Here is a 20,226-nt window from a genome sequence, read left to right as displayed (position 1 = left end):
CCCCGCTGCGAGTGCCTCCACACCTTCCTAGTCCGATGTTTCAGGCCCACAAGACGCCAGTCGGGGGCAGGATTCATCATCACCTCCCCCACTGGCGCACCATTACATCAGACAGGTGGGTTCTGGAGATTGTTCGAAGGGGCTAGCCCCTCCCCTTCGAGTCTACCCCCCCAGCCATGCCACCGCAGTTCCACCGCATGTTGGTGGATCCTTTGGCACTTCTCCAGCAGGTGGTGGCCCTCTTGGCCAAGGGGGCCATCGAGCGCGTTCTGATGCCAGAAGTAGGTCCTAGTTGTTAGTCCCACTACTTCTTGGTTCCAAAGAAGGACAAGGGTCTACGTCCCCTCTTAGACCTTCGGAACGTCAATCGCTTCCTCCGGAAGGAGAAGTTCAAGATGCTCACTCTGGTTTAGGTCTTGTCTGCTCTTGACCCACAAGAATGGATGTTGCCACTGGACCTGCACGACGCTTATTTTCATATTCCCTTCCTGCCGGCCCATCGGTGTTACCTTCGATTCACGATGGGCCAGTAACATTTTCAGTTCACCGTGCTCCCCTGTGGCCTTACCAGTGCCCCTCGGGTGTTCACGAAAGTGATGGCGGTGGTTTCAGCTCATCTGCGCAGATCAGGGGTTTCAGTCTTACCCTATCTCGATGACTGGTTGTTCAAGGCGGGCTCGCCTCAGACAGTTTTCTCCCACCTCCAGACTACGACCGACCGCCTGCATTTGCAGGGATTTTCCATCAACGTGCAGAAGTTGCACTTGATTTCCTCCCTGAAGCTCCTCTTCATCAGAGCGGTTCGTGACACGGCGCACTTTCTGGTTTATCTTCCCAAACAGCGAGTCCAGGACATTCCAGCTATGAATCCGATCTTCAGCCCTTGTCCTGGGTTTCGGTCAGGAAGACCTTGAGGCTGCTGGGACTCATGGCATCCTGCGGACCACACATGCCAGGTGGCATATGCGGGCTCTGCAGTGGGACCCGAAGTTCCAGTGGGAGCAGTATCAGGGAAAACTGTTCGATTAGGTCCAGATCTCGGAGGGCACTGCACAAGAACTGCAGTGGTGGCTCACGAATCAGCACTGGGTCAGCGGCAGATCCCTTTCGTTTCCCCAACCAGAGCACACAGTGGTGACGGATGCAACCCTCCAGGGATGGGGCAGCCATATGGGAGAGGCGGAGATCAGAGGCCTCTGGTCTCCGGCGGAGTCCCAGCTCTATATCAACCTTCTGGATCTTTGGGCGACCCTTCTTGCACTGAAGGCATTCCTCCCCTCTGTCAGGGGGAAGGTAGTGCAGGTGTTCACGGACAACACCACCGCCATGTGGTATTGCAACATACAGGGTGGGGTGGGTCGTGGACCCTATGTCAGGAGGCTCTGCTCCTCTGGACATGGCTGGAACGTCACAGCTTTTTATTGACGGTTCAACACCTGGCAGGTTCTTTGAACTCCAGGGCAGACAAACTCAGCTGCCGGTGTCTGATGGATCACAAATGGCGTCTTGACTCGGAGGTGGCGCAAGGTCTCTTTCAACAGTGGGGAGACCCTTGGTTAGATTTATTTGCCACCGAAGAGAACGAGCAATGTCATCAGTTCTGCACATTAGAATTTCCAAGGCGGCACTCGTTCGGCGATGCTTTTCGGAGCTAGTGGAGTTGCGGTTTGCTGTACGCCTTTCCGCCTTTACCACTTTTGCCCAGAGTGCTGAAGAAGATCAGCCAAGACTGGGCCCAAGTCATCCTTGTGTCTCTGGACTGGGCTCTAAGAGTGTGGTATCCCGAGCTACTATGAGCCTGGATCCCCCGATCCGAATGCCTCTGCGGGAGGATCTTCTGTTGCAGCAGCCGGGGACAGTTCTCCACCCGAACCTGCCCAGCCTCCACCTACATGCATGGAGATTGAGCGGCGACAGTTGATTCCATTTGACTTGCCTCCCGAAGTCTGTGATGTCATTCTGGCAGCCAGGCGTCCCTCCACTAAATCTGCATACGCCTGCAGGTGGAACTTGTGGCATGGTGCACAGCCAAGACTGTGGATCCCCTTTCTGTACCTCTTTCTGAGGTCCTTTTGTTCCTTCTTTCTCTGGCCCGGCAGGGCTCTGCTCTGGGCACTATCAAGGGCTACCTAATTTCTAATTTAAAACATTTATAAAGCGCAGCGTGCACCGTACGGTTTCTTGGCGCTAGTATGGGAGTCGGCAACAGAGGTAAAATCAACCTGTCAGGAAAAAAGGAAGATTACACGGGGAAGGCCTGTTTAAAAAGAAACGTTTTAAGATCTTTACGAAAAGAGAGATAGTGGGTGGCAAAGCGAAGGTGATCAGGAAGGGAGTTCCAAAATGTAGGGGCTAAGGTAGAAAAGTTGGTTCCACCCCATTTTTTCCGTTTAAAACGGGGGATTTGGAGGAGAGATTTGGAGGAAGAGCGGAGCTCTCTGGTGGGAGCATAATCTTTTATTAGCGAGGAAATAAAGGCAGGGGCAGTGCCCTGGCGGGCCTGGAAGACCATGCAGCCGGTCTTAAAGAGGGAGCGTTCCTTGACGGGAAGCCAATGAAGCTCCCTAAGGAGCGGTGTAGAGTGATGATATCGCGGGAGACCAAAGACCAGCCGGGCCGCCTGGTTCTGGACCATCTGGAGCCTCCGCATGCTGTATGCCGGAATGCCGTTGTAAAGGGCATTGGCATAATCCAGCCGCGATATCACCAGTGCGGCCATGATCTGCTTGAGTGCCTGAGGGGAAAAAAAACGGGAGACAGTGCGGATGGTGCGGAGAGTGAGGAAGCAAGAAGAAACTACAGAGGAGATTTGTGAATGAAGGGTGAGCTGGTTGTTTACTTTAACACCCAGTGTTTTAACCGAAGTTGAAGGGATGGGGGGGGGACCAAGAGTGGGGGGCCAAAAGAGAGAATTCCAGGGACTGGAAGAACCAGTGTTCGGCCAATTCAGCTTTTCTGTGGCTTCCAGATCAGCATTCTCTTTTCAAGTCCCCTGTTGTACAGAGATTCTTAAAAGGCATTACCCATATGTTCCCTCCTGTTCCTTTCATAATGCCTCTGTGGGACTTAAATCTTGTTTTGAGTTATCTCAAGTGTGCTCCCTTTGAGCCGCTTCACAATTGTCCCTTACGTCTTTTGACTTTGAAAACTGCCTTCCTGGTGGCTATCACCTCTGCCAGGGGAGTGAGTGAGCTTCAGGCTCTTTCTTGTAAGCCTCCTTATCTGTCAGTTCATCCGGACAAGGCTGTGCTTCGCACTCATCCTTCCTTCTTGCCGAAGGTTGTCACTGCCTTCCACATCGGGCAGACTATCACTTTGCCCACTTTCTTTCCGCCTCCGCATCCTTCCAGAGAGGAAGAGAGGCTCCACCGACTGGACCAAAAACGTGTGCTCTCCTTTTACCTGAATCGCACACAAGCATTTCAGGTGGATGACCAGCTCTTTGTTGGCTACACAGGCGCCAAGAAAGGCCGGGCTGTTCACAAGAGGACTATCTCCCGCTGGGTCGTCTTATGTATCAAGGCCTGTTATTCTATGGTTAAAAAGGAACCTCCGATGGGGCTGCGTGCCCATTCTACCAGGGCAACAGCAGCCACTACGGTATTGGGACGTGGTGTCCCCCTGCAAGACATCTGTCAGGCTGCCACGTGGGCTTCACTGCACACTTTGACAAAGCATTATTGCCTTGACAGTCAGGTCTGGAGGGATGGCTTCTTTGGCTGTTCTGTTCTCCGTGACTTTCTGGTGTAATCTTATTCGCAGACCCACCACTGGGGTTGGTATTGCTGGGGTATCTATTCTAAGGTAAGGAATCTTTCACTAATGTGTCTCTTTCAGATGCACAAGTTACTACTTGTGTAACGATATATCTGTAAGAGACATTAGTTAGTGACAGATTCCTTACCGCCCCACCCATCCTCCCCGTTCTGCTTACTGATTTCTAGGGTTAAGGTCATCCTTTCGGGCCCTAGTTTCTATGCACCAGTGGTTAGTATCTTACATGGCTCTGCGTTCCTGTCGGGGAAAGTGGTGTACAGAACTGACGTCAGCGCGCGTGGGCACGTCTAAGTAGCTCCAGTGACGTAATCACGGCGAATACGACGCAAACGATGCATGCGGAGCCATACGACGACGACTATCGACATGCAGGGGTACTGCTGACGAAAGCTTTCCGGATCCAGTGTGACGCCTGGGGATTATTCTAAGGTAAGGAATCTATCACTCACTAATGTCTCTTATAGAAATATCGTTACACAAGTAGTAACTTGTGCTTTATTGACATCATATTATATTAAAAAAAAAAAACGTGACCGTTTTTCATAAAAGAAGTTTTTTCAAAATACTTTTTGTAATGCCCTGGGTTGCATGTTTGAGGCTGCCTTATGTGTTAGTTAGCTTGGCAGGGCTTTCGGATGCATCATACCTTGGGTTACCCCCATAAATGGCATGACTCAATATTTGAGTGCATGCCTCAGACCAGTCCTGTTTGAGATTGTACCATTGTTGTTTTAACACGAGACAGAGTGTAGTAGATTGTTTGATGAAAGTGCAACTCTAAAGATAATTTTGAAAACTTTACAAATCTGTGATCCTGCTATTTTAAATGAAATGTTATATTAAACATAAAACTATAAGAGCAACATTGTAAGAATCGGACCACCTTATATTGTCATGTATGTTGGGCTATAGTATAAAGAAATTGCATGATATGTTAATAGTATGGTGTGCCAAGTTTTTCTATGTATTACGTTGTTCTGCTTTTATATTGTGTCATGTTACCAGGCTGTGATATGGCATACCATTGCTGAATTAAAGAGTGCTGCACGCAGATAGAGGTCTGCTTAAGTGCACTAAGAAACACAAGGGTTTACACACAAAGGTTTATACAGCCAGCTCCCTTGCATGGGTGAAGGGCACCATCCAGCAGTTTTCCAGCAGCATCGCCTCAGTCTTCATGGGCAGTACCAGCTCCCCTGACGCATATTTCCACCTGAGCAGGAAGTGGACCCAGAACCTCTTTGCATTCTTCCTCTTTGGGGGTTCTGTATTTCTCTTCTCAGGGAGAGGTGGTGGGAAAACGTTGTTTCTATTGGGATGTTTTCAGTGTCTGGCAGCCTTCAGTTGCGCAGACTGCTTTCCAAATGAGGCTTGGTGGGAGGTAGCTAGGCTCAGCCTGGCCTGTTTTTTCTTTCCTGGTATCCTGCTTCCTGATGGGTGTTGGGCCTTGACCAGCTCCGGCACAGCAGCTAGATCGGACCCTCCGTGCTGATGATTGCTCTGTATCAGTTCCATGTGGCTTCTATCTGCCACCCATGCTCTACCTTCAGGTGCCTAACATTACAGACAAAGCAGTGACCTTTGATGGAAAGCATGCAAAAGAAAGAGATACGGACTTAGTGGTGCTTCTCTAGTCTATTTTCCAAGCTCTCTGTAAGAACGTGGGTTTGACTGGGTATCCCGGTGCACTGTAAGGTCATCATTTACTATGTTTTAAAAGTTAATACATTTGAATATACAATGAAAAATATGTTTGATAATGCACATCTTTTGCCATTTAAAAACATTAATTATTGGGGGAGAACCTCCCCACCCCCACAGGCCCACTTGCAAGAGTCAGGCTGGCTCGCTACGTACCATAGAGGGACTGGTCTGACAAAATATGTCAGGGCTCCTTTGGGTTCTCAGTCCGGCCCTGGCCTGAGAGCTCCTGACTGGGTCCAGAGCTTTGGGGCCCCCTCCTTGTACTTTGCAGGGGGGCCTCCTCAAGTTTTGTTACGCCACTGAATCGAAAGTCAACAGAGAGAACTTCTGTGGGTAGGAAAGTCTCCCCGTATAGCCATACATAAACTGGTGTGGGATAGGACTCCTCGATATTCATAAATACTATTGTGCAGCACAACTAACAGCAATCAATCAATGTATATATAGGCCATATGATGACCCTAGCTTTAGAATGGACAAATGGGTTCTGCTGGGAGAGAGCTACAGTAGGGCACTCTACACCTCACCAGCGTGACTGCAGCTCACAAGCACTACCAAACACACAGTCCAAATATGGCATGCAATTAACAAAAGTTTGGGATGGGTGGGGAAGATCACTCAGGCCACCCGTCTATGGCATATGGAACAATTTGGAACACCAAGACAAATCAAGGGATTCAATGGTTGGGACATGATCGGCATCTCCCGAGTGGGAGACCTATGGACTCAAGGAGATGTTCTCTCCTTTGCCCAATTACAACTAGATGAGCACCTGGCTGCCACAGAGAAGTTTAGGTATCTACAAATTAAGCACGCCCTCCAGGCATCTATCCCCAAAGGAGAGAGGCTCCCCAAGTCCTCTCCATTGGAGGATAGAATCCTTTTTGATTATATGCATAAAAAGGCCATCTCCATTACCTACTAAAAACAAATGTTCGAGGCATGGGGGCTGCTGAATTCATATCTTAGCATAGATCGCCGCCTAGTGTTGGGTCCGGATGTTTGCACCTTGTTGTCCTGGAAGAGTCTTCAAAGTATCACAAGATAGGTGACTCCTCCCCTGGACTACAGTGCGCATGGGCATTCTCTCCATCATCAGATTGTTTTTTTCCGCCATTGGGTTCGGATGCTATTCCTCTACTCCAACTTTGAAACCGAAACTTAACAACTGTCTAAGGCCAAAATGCCTTCTACCTCGACGGTATTGTTCTCGTTCGGTACTCCTTGACTCGATCAAACTTTCCATCTCGATCCGGTCGTCGACGCGGGCCGTTGGGCCTTTTTGACGCCACCTGGGCCTGCTGTCGATGGAAAGGAGCCTGTTTAAAAGGTGCCCACAATGTCACTCCAAATTCCCACATACTGACAAACATACAGTATGCAACAAGTGCTTATCCCCAGAGCACAACGAAGAAAATTGTCCAGCGTGTGCTCAATTCCGCTCGAAAAAGACTATCCGGAACCGAAGGGCCACTAGGCAAGAGATGCAGCGGCAGGCACCGGAACCGGAGAACATCTTCGATGATGAACACGACCTCCCAGAAGCGGCGGACTCGGATCTAGAAATCGTCACCGTTGAGGACCATTTGGACTCCGATGACCAGATCACACCAGGGCAAACAGTGAGTACCCAGCCCCCAACCCCGCTTATACCGAAAGACAAGGCTCCGGTTGAAGCATCGCCTAAAGGCCTTGGCCAAGATCAACAAACTCCTTCAGAGACCCCGCCTTCCGGCTTGGCTCCGAAGCCCAACCCAGGCCTTCTGATAGCCCAAGAACGGGTGACACTCTTCCCAAAAAGGTCGTCCAGCCAAAAAAGGTTGTCGAACCAAAAAAGGTTGTCGAACCGAAAAAGGTTGTCGAACCAAAAAAGGTCGTCGAACCGAAAAGGGTTGTCGAACCGAAAGCTGTCGAGCCAAAGAGGAGCCTCGAACCAAAGAGGGTCTTCAATCCAAAAAGAACACTCGACCCGAAGAAGCCCGTCGAGCATAAAAAAAGTGTCCATCCACAAAAACATGATCACACTAAAAATCCAGTTGAGCCGAAAAAAGCCGTCGACTCGACCAAGAACATCGAGCCGAAAAAGGCCGTCGAGCACAAAGAACACGCCCAAACACCCAAACGTATCGAACCGAAGACTCCGGTCGATCCAAAAAAGGTCGTCGAACCAAAGAAGGTCGCCAAACCAAAAACGGCAATAAAACCACAAAAAGACGTCGCGGGAAACAGAGTTGTCAAACCGAAAAAGGTCGCCGACCCAAAATCTGCAGTCGAGCCGAAAAAAGCTCGACAGCCAAAGGCCCTCGAGCCAAAGACTCACAAAAAAGTGACTAAGCCAAAAACATCGGCACCAAAGCCACCGACAGTTGAGGAAGAACTCTTCCATCCTGATCCAGTGAGTGAGGAACAACCAAAACTGTATATAGACCCTGAAACAGGACACGTTACAGTTTACCATCGGAAAAAGAGACCATTGGACATGGACACTCCTTCCCCTGTTCCTCCAAAGAGAAAAGACTTCGGAACATCTCCCTCAAGGCCTTTTACTCCTCCTCCTTTCTTTCCTAACATGCCCTTTGTGCCTTACTCTCCTACACATTCAAACTATGATGAGGGTGACAACATGGGGGAAGATCCTCAGGATAATTTTGGAGAACCAGAGGATCATGATGCACAGGATGACACATGTGATGACCAGAATGATCATCCATATGAACCACAACGCATCTCTGACACCTCCCCATACACTACAAAGCCGTCGCCTACTGACGACACCATTGTTTTTAACCAGGCAGCAAAATACCATGGTGTAGACATGCACACTGACCCAATAGAAGATTTTCTATTCAACACTTTTCCTACTTCTGAAAAAAGTGTGAGGACACTTCCTATGTTAAAAGGGGTACTAAAACACGCGCCACACATATTCAAAGACCCGGCCAGAGCGCGTGTACTCAATCCCAGAATTGAGAAGAAGTATAAAGCAGCCCCTACAGACCCTACTTATATTAAGTCCCAGTTGCCTTTAGACTCACTAGTTGTAGCAAACGCTCGAAAGAGAGCTAATTCACAAACAACAGGAGATGCTCCCCCTCCTGACAAAGAGTCTAAGATATTGGAAGCCTCAGGCAAAAGAGTGGCCTCACAGGCTGCAAATTCCTGGAGGATTGCAAACACACAAGCTCTATTAGCACGCTACAATAGAGCACATTACGACCAACTTGAAGGTTTACTGCAACACCTGCCAGAACCTTTTAAAGCTAAAGCTAAAGCTAACCACCTCATACAGGAAGGCAAATTAATAACTAATGCTTCCATTAAATGTGCGCTTGGCGCAGCTGACACATCAGCCAGGTCCATTAATACTAGCGTATTACTACGCAGGCATGCGTGGTTACGCATCTCTGGTTTTAAGAACGAGGTGCACTCCTCCATCCTCAACCAACCAATTAACCAAGATTTCCTCTTTGGCCCTGCGGTACATACCATCTTGGACAAAATAAAAAAAGACACTGAAACTGCTAAGTCTATGGGCGCACTACAGTTTCAACACCCTAGAAGTTCCTTTCGTCGCTCCTCCTTCAGAAGCTCAGGGAGAGGCAACACATCACAAACTTCCTCAACATTCAAAAGTAACACCCAAAGCTCCTTTAATAAAGGCTCAAACAGAGGGGGTTATAGAGACAACAATAACAAAGGCAGGGGACGTGGCGGCAATAACACCAGAGCCTCCACCACCACCAAACAGTGACTTGATCACACTCCCTCCAGACCACTCAACACCGGTCGTAGGCAGAATACAACAATTCCTACCAGTCTGGAACGCCATTACCACAGAGAGGTGGGTGAGACAAATTATCCAGCATGGTTACTGCCTGGAACTCACTTCTACTCCACCCAACATACCACCCAAACACTGTCCTATGTCCAAAGAACACATCACGCTGTTACAGCTAGAGGTCACGTCCATGCTACAAAAGGGAGCAATAGAGCCAGTCCCTTTTCAACACCAAGGAACAGGAGTATACTCTCTATACTTCCTAATTCCCAAAGAAGACGGATCCCTCAGACCGATACAGGACCTGAGACCTCTGAACCAATACATACTCTCAGAGCATTTCCATATGATTACTCTACAAGTACTCCCGTTACTCCAGCAAGGCGACTTCCTTGCTACATTAGATCTCAAAGATGCATATTTTCACATACCTATACATCCGGCTCACAGGAAACATCTCAGGTTCACAATAGAAGGTCAACATTATCAATTCAAAGTTCTCCCCTTCGGGGTAACTACAGCCCCAAGAGTTTTCACAAAATGTCTAGCAGTAGTAGCAGCACACCTCAGAAGGCAACACATCCATGTGTTTCCATACCTAGACGATTGGCTCATAAAGGCCAACTCGTACGCGCAGTGTGCAAGCCATACGTCTCAGACAATCCAGCTGCTGCACAGTCTGGGTTTTTCCATAAATTACCCAAAATCACATCTACAGCCCTCCCACATACAGCAATATCTGGGAGCTACAATAAATACCTCAGTGGCAAATGCATATCCAAATCCAGCCAGGATAGCCAACATGCAGACTCTCATTCAAAAAGTTCAGCCACAACACTCTCTACCAGCTCGAGTGTTCATGCAGCTCATAGGCATGATGGCCTCCTGCATATTCATTGTCCCTCATACTCGACTTCAAATGCGTCCATTGCAAGAATGTCTAGCACGGCAGTGGAACCAGGCTCAAGGACAACTAAAAGACCTAGTGTAGGTACAGGCGCGCTTACAACTCTCTGCAGTGGTGGAACCCACAAAACCTTTCCAAGGGGCGACTGTTCCAAGAGCCGGTTCCACAAGTAGTATTAACCGCGGACGCATCACTGACAGGTTGGGGAGCCCACCTACTTCAATACACAGTCCAAGGTCTCAGGACAATCAAACAGAAGACACTGCATATCAACCACTTAGAGTTGCTAGCAGTATTTCTGGCACTGAAAGCATTCCAGAAATACTTGTACAACAAGGCTGTGTTAATCCGGACGGACAACATGACAGCCATGTACTACATACAGAAACAAGGAGGGACACACTCTCCACAGCTGTCTCACTTAGCACAGAGCATATGGAGGTGGGCAATTCCCAAAAACATTTTTCTCCTCGCAGAACACCTGCCAGGGAAAGACAATCAAATAGCAGATCTGTTAAGCAGACACAGCCAACAGCTACACAAATGGGAGATTCACCCTCAAGTTCTCCAACCATTCTTCCAAGAATGGGGGCATCCAGAGATAGATCTGTTTGCCACAAAAGAAAACTCAAAATGCCAGTACTTTGCCGCTAGGTTCCCACACCCGTTGTCACAAGGCAATGCGATATGGATGAACTGGTCAGGCAGATTTGCGTTCGCTTTTCCACCAGCCCCGCTAATTCCGCTGGTGGCACGCAAACTACGCCAACAGTCACTCACAATGATCCTGGTTGCTCCCACATGGCCAAGACAGCCATGGTACACAACACTCCTGGAACTTTCAGTGGTTCCCCATCAAAGACTGCGCCTCTCGCCACATCTTTTAACTCAGAACCATGGAGAAATCAGGCACCCAGATCTCAATCAGATGAACCTAGCGATCTGGCTCCTGAAGTCTTAGAGTTCGGATAACTTAACTTGCATCCAGATTGCATGACCATTATCAAGGAGGCAAGGCGCCCAACTACTAGAGCATGCTATGCAGCTGAATGGAAAATATTTGTAATTTATTCCAATAATAACCAAATCAATCCATTGGATGCTTCCATCCAAAACATTATCTGTTACCTGCTACATCTTCAAATATGCAATCTAGCATACTCCTCCATAAGGCTACATCTTGCTGCTATAGCAGCATATCTCCAAAACACATGTCCCTGTTCAGAATACCACTGATCAAAGCTTTTATGGAAGGACTTAAAAGGATAATCCCTCCAAAGCACCCACCTTCACCAGTCTGGAACTTTAACATAGTACTTACTAGACTTATGGGACCTCCCTTCGAACCACTCCATTCATGTGAATTACAATTCTTAACATGGAAGGTGGCATTCTTGGTTGCCATTACCTCCCTCAGGCGAGTGAGTGAGCTACAGGCACTAACCATTCAAGAACCTTTCATGCAAATACATAGCAATAAGGTAGTACTTCGCACTAACCCTAAGTTCATGCCAAAGGTTATATCCACTTTCCATATCAATCAGTCAACAGAATTGCCAGTTTTCTTCCAAAACCCGTAGTCAGTGGCTGAAAGAGCCCTACACACACTAGATGTAGGAAGAGCTCTGCTATATTATGTTGACAGGACTAAATCATTCAGGAAAACAAAGCAACTGTTTGTTGCTTTTTCTCCACAACATAAAGGTAATCCCATTTCAAAATCAGGAATGGTCAGATAGATAGTTAAATGCATTCAGATATGCTATCAAAAAGCTAAGCGCACTCTAACAGTTCCCCCAAAAGCCCACTCTACGCGTAAAATGGGGGCATCCATGGCTTTCCTAGGAAATATTCCCCTAGAAGACATATGTAGGGCAGCTACATGGTCTACCATACACACCTTCACAAAACACTACTTTGTCGATGTGCAAACAAAGCAGCAAGCTGCTGTAGGCCAGGCTGTCCTTAAAACTCTTTTTCAAACTGCTGCAGCTGGGGCTGGTGACCAATGCTAGAGGAGATACTGCTATACAGTCTATGCTAAGATATGAATTCAGCAGCCCACATTCCTCGAACGGAAAATGCTACTTACCAGTATGCATCTGTTCTTGGCACGTAGGGCTGCTGACATTCATATCGCCCACCCTCCTCCCCGGTGCCTGTCACAGCTGCAGTAATCTTTCTACATACACTCACATGGTCATTCTTACTTTTCTATACTCCATCTTTGCCACAATGGCGAAAAACAATCTGATGATGGAGAGAATGCCCATGCGCACTGTAGTCCAGGGGAGGAGTCACCTATCTCGTGATACTTCGAAGACTCTTCCAGGACAACAAGGTGCAAACATCCGGACCCAACACTAGGCGGCGATCTATGCTAAGATATGAATGTCAGCAGCCCTTATGCCAAGAACAGATGCATATTGGTAAGTAGCATTTTCCTAATAATGCGCCTGACTCTCTCGCCCAGCTATGGAAAAGTTGGGAAAATTATATTGAGGACCTGGAGGAGGAAGTCTGGCAAGATGCATTAGCCTCCCTGAAAGAAGTGGCAATCTCCTCCCGGTTTAAGTTAATTCAACTCACGATCCTACACAGACTTTATCTCTCATGTTATACGCTAGATAAAATGGGGTATAGGGTAGATTCCAACTTCAGGAGGCAGTGCAATCAGGAGGGAATGTTTATTCACATCATCTGGGAGTGTGAACACATCAAAAGATATTGGGTAAAAGTGCTACACTGTATGGCAGAGGTGCTAGGGCCAAGAATGGGGCTCTTTATAAAATGGTGCCTCCTCAATGTCTGGGGACCAACAGATCTGCTAAGCAAGGAAAAGACCTGGGTGACACTGGAAATGGTAGAAGCTAAGCGAAACATAGCAAAATCATCGGGTGCCCCTGATGCGCCAACAATAAGTGCTTGGAAAAAAGACATTGACTGGTGTATGCTAACATTAAAGACTGTTTATGAATCTAGGGGTTTGCCTGAGGACATGGGAACAAATGTGGAGCAAGTGGAACGTATATAGAGGATATATCTGTGCGGCTCCCCAGACTAGCTCTTCACCCAAAGTGAGTAAGTTGTAGATTAGCACAGGATAGAGTTGGAATGAACAGCAAGATAATATATGATATGGTCCAAATAATGCTTATTGAATATGTATACGATTGTTGTGCTCATCTAACAAATATACTCCTCTAATGTGATTTATTTTGTTATCAATAAAAAAAAGAATTTAAAAAAGAGAGAGACCTCTCTGTCCTAATAAATAGTGTTTGGTGAACCGAGATTGGGTGGCATTGTATGAGGTTATGAGTGTAATATATATATGATGAGGAACTATGGTTACAGTCGAATAATGTTTCCATATATTTAGTATGAATTTGTTAATCGTCCTCTGGGCCTTTGCCCACTCGCTTCCCGAAACATATTTTACAAAAGCCTCCTGGAGCACACTGTGTTGTTAATTATCACATTTGTCTTTATCACCTTTTTAGAACGAGGAATATTTCGTGCTTATAGTGGGAGAGAAGAATTTCGTGGGGCAGCAGAGGTTCCTGAAGATAAACGAATGAAAGTTGAACTACCTATTGATCAGGTACATTTAAAAAGCAAAGTCTGAAATCGTAATCAGAAGCTATATTTCAAGATTTGCATAACTGAAATTAGCTGTTTTAAACTGCAGCATTAAAGTGCATAAGCTTCTTAAATACCTTTTCTAACATAAATGTATTGTGGTAGAACCAACACATGAAACGAAGGGTGTGTTATTTTCCAACAGGCATAAATGTTCATGTTGGCTTACTTGTCTGATCTGTCCGCAGACTTTCAAAATGATGGCTGGTTGAAATGTTGATTTAAGCATGCCCACTTCTCTGTCTTTCAGTTTTAGCACCTATTTTGTTCCATTTATCAATAGTGGTTTTCTTAGCTAAAATGAGTGTTGCTGTTTACCATATTTTTTTTTTATTCTTTTCCAAGAGAGTGCCCATTGAAAGCTGATACCAAGCACCATTTTAGTAGACTACTTTTCAATGAGAATTCTTGTTCTGAATAGAATGTTAGAAATTGGGTCTATAGTTGGCAGAGATATGCACCCTGTCCAAGTAGGGACCACCACTCTAGTCATGGTAAGCTAGATATAAACTTAAAGATAATCTGTGCTCACACCCCGGTAACTTGGCACAGAGCAGTCAGGCTTATCTAAAGAGGCAATATGTAAAGTATTTGTGCAATACACGCACAGAGAAACACAATGAAAACACTACAAAAAGACTCCAAACAGGGTTAGAAAAATAGACAATTTTATGAGTTAATCAAGACCAAAACGAGAAAACTCCAATAAATAGAAGTTGAGTTATGAATTTTTAAATAATAAATCAAATAATGCATAGAAGCAATTAGTGCTTATGGTTTACTTCAGTTTGCGTTGGACTGGGGCAAATCCAAAGTTCAGGACGACTACAATTGAGGGGAGGTTTGCTACAGGACTCATGCACGTCCTGTTGAAAAAGTACCTTGGATGGAGGAAGGGTCTATGTCGATGACTCCCTGCGCTGGTTCCCTTTCGCGCAGACGATGAAGGCTTCATCGACCAACCCTTTTACAATGCAGGCGATGTCTCATCGTCGAGCTGTGCAGTCCGACATAACGTTGTCGTTGATCAACTCCTGTGTCAGCGTCGAAGGGCAATGCATCAGTTACAATCAATGCAAACTCATCACTGTATCAATTTTGATGGATATGCACAGCAGAAACTAACTTTCTTCATCGGCACCACTTGGCAGAGCAGGGCTCGCAGATGGCAGAGTCCAGTTGCTGTTGCAGGTTTGAAGGAAGTCTTTGATGACTGTTAGAAATGGGGGTCTCTAGTTGGCAGAGATAGGTACCTTTGTCCAAATAGGGATCCTTGCTTCTAGTCAGGGTAAGGGGGATACACTCCTACAATAACCCCTGCTCACCCCCTTGATAGGGTCTAGCAAACAGGCTTATCTCAAAGGCAGTGTGTAAAGCATTTATGAACACATACAGTTATACAGTGAAAACACTACAAATGGACACCACAACAGTTTAGAAAAATAGGTAATCTTTATTCAAACCAACACAAGACCAAACGACAAAAATCCACAATACAGTATTAAAAATAAGCCTTTCAAATGGTAGAAATAGTTCAGTTCATGTAAATGCGACACTTTTCTCACTAAGTACCTTGGATGCGTCACGCAAACAAACAAAACGGGCCACGGGGAAGATGATTCGTCGGTTCCTAACACTCAGGGAAGATGATGCACCGGTTCCTTGCTCCAGGGGAGGTGATGTGTTGGTTTCTTACTGCAGCACAGGGGAGTTGAGGCGTCTGTTCCTTACCGGAGAGGAGTTGATGCGTCGATTTCTTACTGCTTGGGGAGTTGATGCGTATGTTTCTTACTGCGTTCCCCAACAATGCAACAGACTTGACACCTCAATGCATGTGACGATCCGGAGGCGATGCATGGTTTCTTTCAGCCGCACAGTAGGACTTGTGTTGCGCTCAGTGCGGTGATCTCAGACTTCGGAGGTCATTGCACTCCATGCGGCGATTTCTTCAACGAAGTGTCGGAAACATGTACGGATGCGTCACGCTTCTTCAATGTTGTCTCGATGTTCCAGCACCCAGCGAAAAACGGTTCCCTAGAGGTCCAAATTAGCAGGCACCTCTTGTAGATCAGAACTCCCAGCAAGGAAGTTCAGGGGTGCTGCTGGTGAAGTCTTTGTGTCACTGAGACTTCAGAGCAGGAGGCAGGAGGCAAGCTCAGTTTCAAGCCCTTGGAGATCTTCCTCAAGATGACAAAGCAAACAGCAAAGTCCTTTTCTCCTTTCCTTGGCAGCAAGTAGCCACTGTAGGCCAGCTCCACACAACAAACAGCACAGAGCAGTATTCCTCCTCAGCTTCTCCGGCTCTTCTCCTTGGCAAAGGTTTGTTTTGATTTCCTAGAAGTCATCTAAAAGTGTGGGGCCCTCTTTTTATATACAAAAATCCTTTGTTCTCTGAAGGCAGAGATGTCTGTACCCAGCCAAAACCAGTTCTGTCCTCACTAATGCAGCTTCCTGGCAGGGGGTGGAGACAGCATTGTTGAAGGCAGACCAGGCCCATTCAGGTGAAGGGACATCTCCTCCCCCTACTCTAAATGCAGCCCAGGTCTATTCAGCCCAGCCCTCACTCATCAGACTTCTGAAGCCGCTGCCTCTCTCCAGCCTCTGTCATCCAAAAGCCAGACATGCAATACCCAAACCTAGCAGAGGCACACTGGATGGTTAGGTAAGAAAATACCTACTTTCTAAAAGTGGTATTTTCAAATACAGAATGAAAAAGTCACTCTCACTAAAAGATGCACTTTAACATTCTGAGTTCAGACATACTAAACTTTATTTTTCTACCTTGTTCCCAGGGTCGGTTATGTTTATACGATGTTTTAAACAAACTCCCCATTCTGTCGAATGGGAACAGGTAGCCTTGCAATAGTGAAAAATTAAATTGGCAGTAATTCACTATCAGGACATGCCACACACATCAGGGCATGCCCTACCTTTCACATACGATGCACCCTGCCCACAGAGGTACCTTGGGCCTACCTTAGGGGCAACAAACATGTAGGAAAGGGAAGGTTTAGGGACTGGCAAGTGTGTGCACATGCTAAGTTGACCTGGCAGTCCCAGACTGCACACATGCTCTGCAATGGCAGGACAGAGTTACATTTTACAGGCTGCTTCTGTGGGTGGCAGGATCAGTGCTGCATCCCACTAGCAGCATTTGATTTACAGACCCTGGACACACAGCGGACTATACTAGGGTCTGACAAGTAAATCAGATATGCCAATCATGGAATCACTAATCCATAACAACAATTTACAAAGGGAGCATTTGCACTTTGGCACTGAACAGCAGTGACAAAGTGCCCAAAGCATCTAGACCAGCAAAACGGAGTCCAACACACAGCAAAAACACAGGAGGCACCAGCAAAAAATGGAACGGAGACCCACCTCAATGGTGCCAGGTCTAACAATGACCCTGAGACTTCAAAACAGGGGCCAAGGCAGCAAGCCCTAAGAGACACAATGGGTTCAAGTGAGATGGGTCCTTTCCTTGTCCTCAGCAGGGCAGAACAGCAAGGCAGAAAAGCAGTTGTTCCAGAACAGCAGTCAAGCATGATGGCAGTCCTTGTAGCACAGCAGCCTTTACTCCAGGCAGAGTCCTTCACAGGTCCGGTAGTATACTGTCCTGATGGGGGTCAGAGCCCAAGTACTTATACCCTGTTGAACCTTTGAAGTGAGGGTTACTTCAAAGAAGGGTCTATGTAGTGTACATAGGTCCTTTTTTCCAAACCCTGGCTCCAGATTATCAGATGGGGGTATTCAACCCTTTGTGTGGGAAACAGGACCCTGCCTTTTCAGGTGTAGGTGTCAGCTCCCCCCACCCCTTCCTTCCCAGTAAGAGTTATCAGAATGCAGATGACTTCTCTGCCACACCTACTCTTCCTGTGTTTGTGGTTGTGTAGAAAGAATGCACAAAGTATAGCTGTCACACATCACAGATGTGTATTAAAGACAGGCAACAGACACACAGAGCAGTAAGAGCAGAGAAATCCCCACTTTCTTAAAATAGGTATTTCTAAAAAAAAGTCATGTTAAATCCAACTTTACCATTGAAGAGGATTTATCATTACCATGCCAAAGCTATAAAACATGATGCAACTACTGCTTTCTGATCCGGAATACAGCCCAAAAGGTTATTAGGAATTCCCTATGTTAACCTACGAAAGGAATAGTCCTCACCATAATGAAAAACACATTTCGGGGTTTTTTATTATCAAGGCATGCAAATTAAAAATATATATATATATATTTATTGATTTATTAGCAAAACTGTTAGCCACTTACAAAAAATCATTATATCCATGAACAGCGGATCCCGATGTATCTCTGACTTGCTCATTACATTGACATTACACTTATCAGTGACACTTTAGCCCCTGTCCCCCTGCCGTCATCTTATATCTCGTATAGTAGTGCACAGTCCTACATGACCCAAGATTACGCTTGTAGTGGTCTACATGCATCAAAACTCACATGTGATATGGCAAGGTGAGGTTATGTAAACAATGCTGTATCAGGAGGGTGTGGCATCTACGGTTTGTGTAGTGGATGAGATATTGCGATTTCGGAGATAGGAGATGAAAGGCTCCCATATATCTCAGGGACGACTCCCCTGTGGCATCAGGTGCCTCGGTCCCAAGAGGCAGACAATTGTTCATGGCAGTAAGCAACATCTATGAGCCTCTCTTTAGTTCTAGGGGCCCGGGATCTCCCCCAATGCATTGCCACCTGTCGCTTGGCGAGGAGGAGCAGCAGTGCGACCAGTTTGCGAAGCTCCTGGGGGACATCCTTAACGTATCCCAGCAGCTCCAGCAGTTGCGACGATAGGACTGACATTCCTATGATATCTCCCAGTATGTGAAAAGCCTCATCCCGGTATGTCGTAATTGCTGCCATTCCCACGCGAGATGCATGAAGTCAGCGTGTAGTGCATGACAGCGATTACAGTGGGAATCAGACATCAACCGCATTCAAAATAGTTGCGCTGGTGCGGTATAGTCTATGGATACATTTCAAATGAATCAAACACAGACGGTAGTTTAGGATCAGCATCTATAACTGACTGTAGCAATACGATGGATTTAGGCCCAGATCTCTCTACTGGGGTGAATGTATGACATTGTTCTGCATTCTGTCCATCAATTGTTCTTTTTGCATTTGTCACCCTAAGTGGGACGGGTATTCCCAGACGTGGGTACCGTGCTCTCCATGCCACTGGAGTCAAGCTATCCTGGCTGATGAGGGTTGAAAGCCCGAAACCAGTCCTAGGATGCTTGTTTCCAGTCCAGGGAGGACCTGGCCTGACAGTTTGGGCAGGACTGTTCCCATTGGGTGCAGGGTCAAGACTGATTTGCATATGGCTGGGTCCGAAATGGAATGGCATGGTGAGCAAAACAACAATGGATTTAGGTCCAGATCTCTGTACTATGGTGAATGTATGAGATTGTTGTGCATTCTGTCCATCAATTGTTCTTTTTGCATTTGTCACCCCGAGTGGGACGGGTATACCCAGATGTGGGTCCTGTGCTCTCCTGCCACTGGAGTCAAGCTATCCTGGCTGATGAGGGTTGAAAGCCCGAAACCGGTCCTAGGATGCTTGTTTCCAGTCCAGGGAGGACCTGGCCTGGCAGTTTTGCATATGGCTGGGTCCAAACTAAAATGGCATGGTGAGCAAAAAAACTATGGATTTAGGCCCAGATCTCTGTAATGGGGTGAATGTATGACATTGTTCTGCATTCTATTCATCAATTGTTCTTTTTGCCTATCTAATGTGTCGACCAAGGAAACATTAAAATCCCGCACCAAAGGACCATCTGTGGGTCAGTGTCAGCAATAAGGTGCCATGTTTTAATGAAGAAGTCAGGGTCATCTACGTTTGGTCCATAGATTGTAGCCACTGTTATGGGGTGGTTAAATAATGTGCCTATTAGTATGACATATCGACCTTCTGTGTCGCTAATACACTGTGTTGTGTTCCAAGCAAGACTCTTGCATATAAGGATGCATACCCCTCGCGCATAATTGGAGTAGGTTGATGTGTATAATATCCCCCACCCCTGCTTGAGCAAGTTGGGAAGTTGGGTCTCAGATAGATGTGTTTCTTGGAGCAAACAAATGTCGATCTTGTGCCTAAGCAGGTAAGCATGCACTAGGCAGACTTTCCTGCCATCATTTAGCCTGCGAATGTTCCATGTAAGGAAATTAATAGCAGTCATTCCCTATGGTTTTGGAGGAATTAGGGAGAGTAATGTGGCGTAGAGGCCATATCCTTGCATGAATGCATGTTGTCAGTGTCAGAATCTTATCAGTGGCAAATGCTAGGGCATCCATTTAGATATACGGGCAAAAAACAATTGCGAACGTTCCCAACCCCCACCCACCCAACTCCGCTGAAACATTAAAGGAATAACCCACCTTCCCA

General features: G+C 46.7%; 1 protein-coding gene across 11 annotated transcripts in view; it reads left to right on the top strand.

The window, feature by feature from the left end:
* Window positions 1-20,226, top strand: part of DCDC2C (doublecortin domain containing 2C) — a 5,988,712-nt gene that overhangs the window by 917,910 nt on the left and 5,050,576 nt on the right. For all 11 annotated transcript variants that reach the window (XM_078647857.1, XM_078647853.1, XM_078647855.1 and 8 more), the window contains one exon: window positions 13,670-13,770. In XM_078647857.1, coding sequence (XP_078503983.1) covers window positions 13,670-13,770 — 101 coding nt within the window. The remainder of the gene's footprint in view (window positions 1-13,669; window positions 13,771-20,226) is intronic.

The sequence above is a fragment of the Lissotriton helveticus genome, chromosome 6 (assembly GCF_964261635.1).
Source record: "Lissotriton helveticus chromosome 6, aLisHel1.1, whole genome shotgun sequence".
NCBI classification, from domain to species: domain Eukaryota; kingdom Metazoa; phylum Chordata; class Amphibia; order Caudata; family Salamandridae; genus Lissotriton; species Lissotriton helveticus.
The sequence above is the reverse complement of the archived record's forward strand: the minus strand, read 5'-3'. Positions and strand labels throughout refer to the sequence as shown.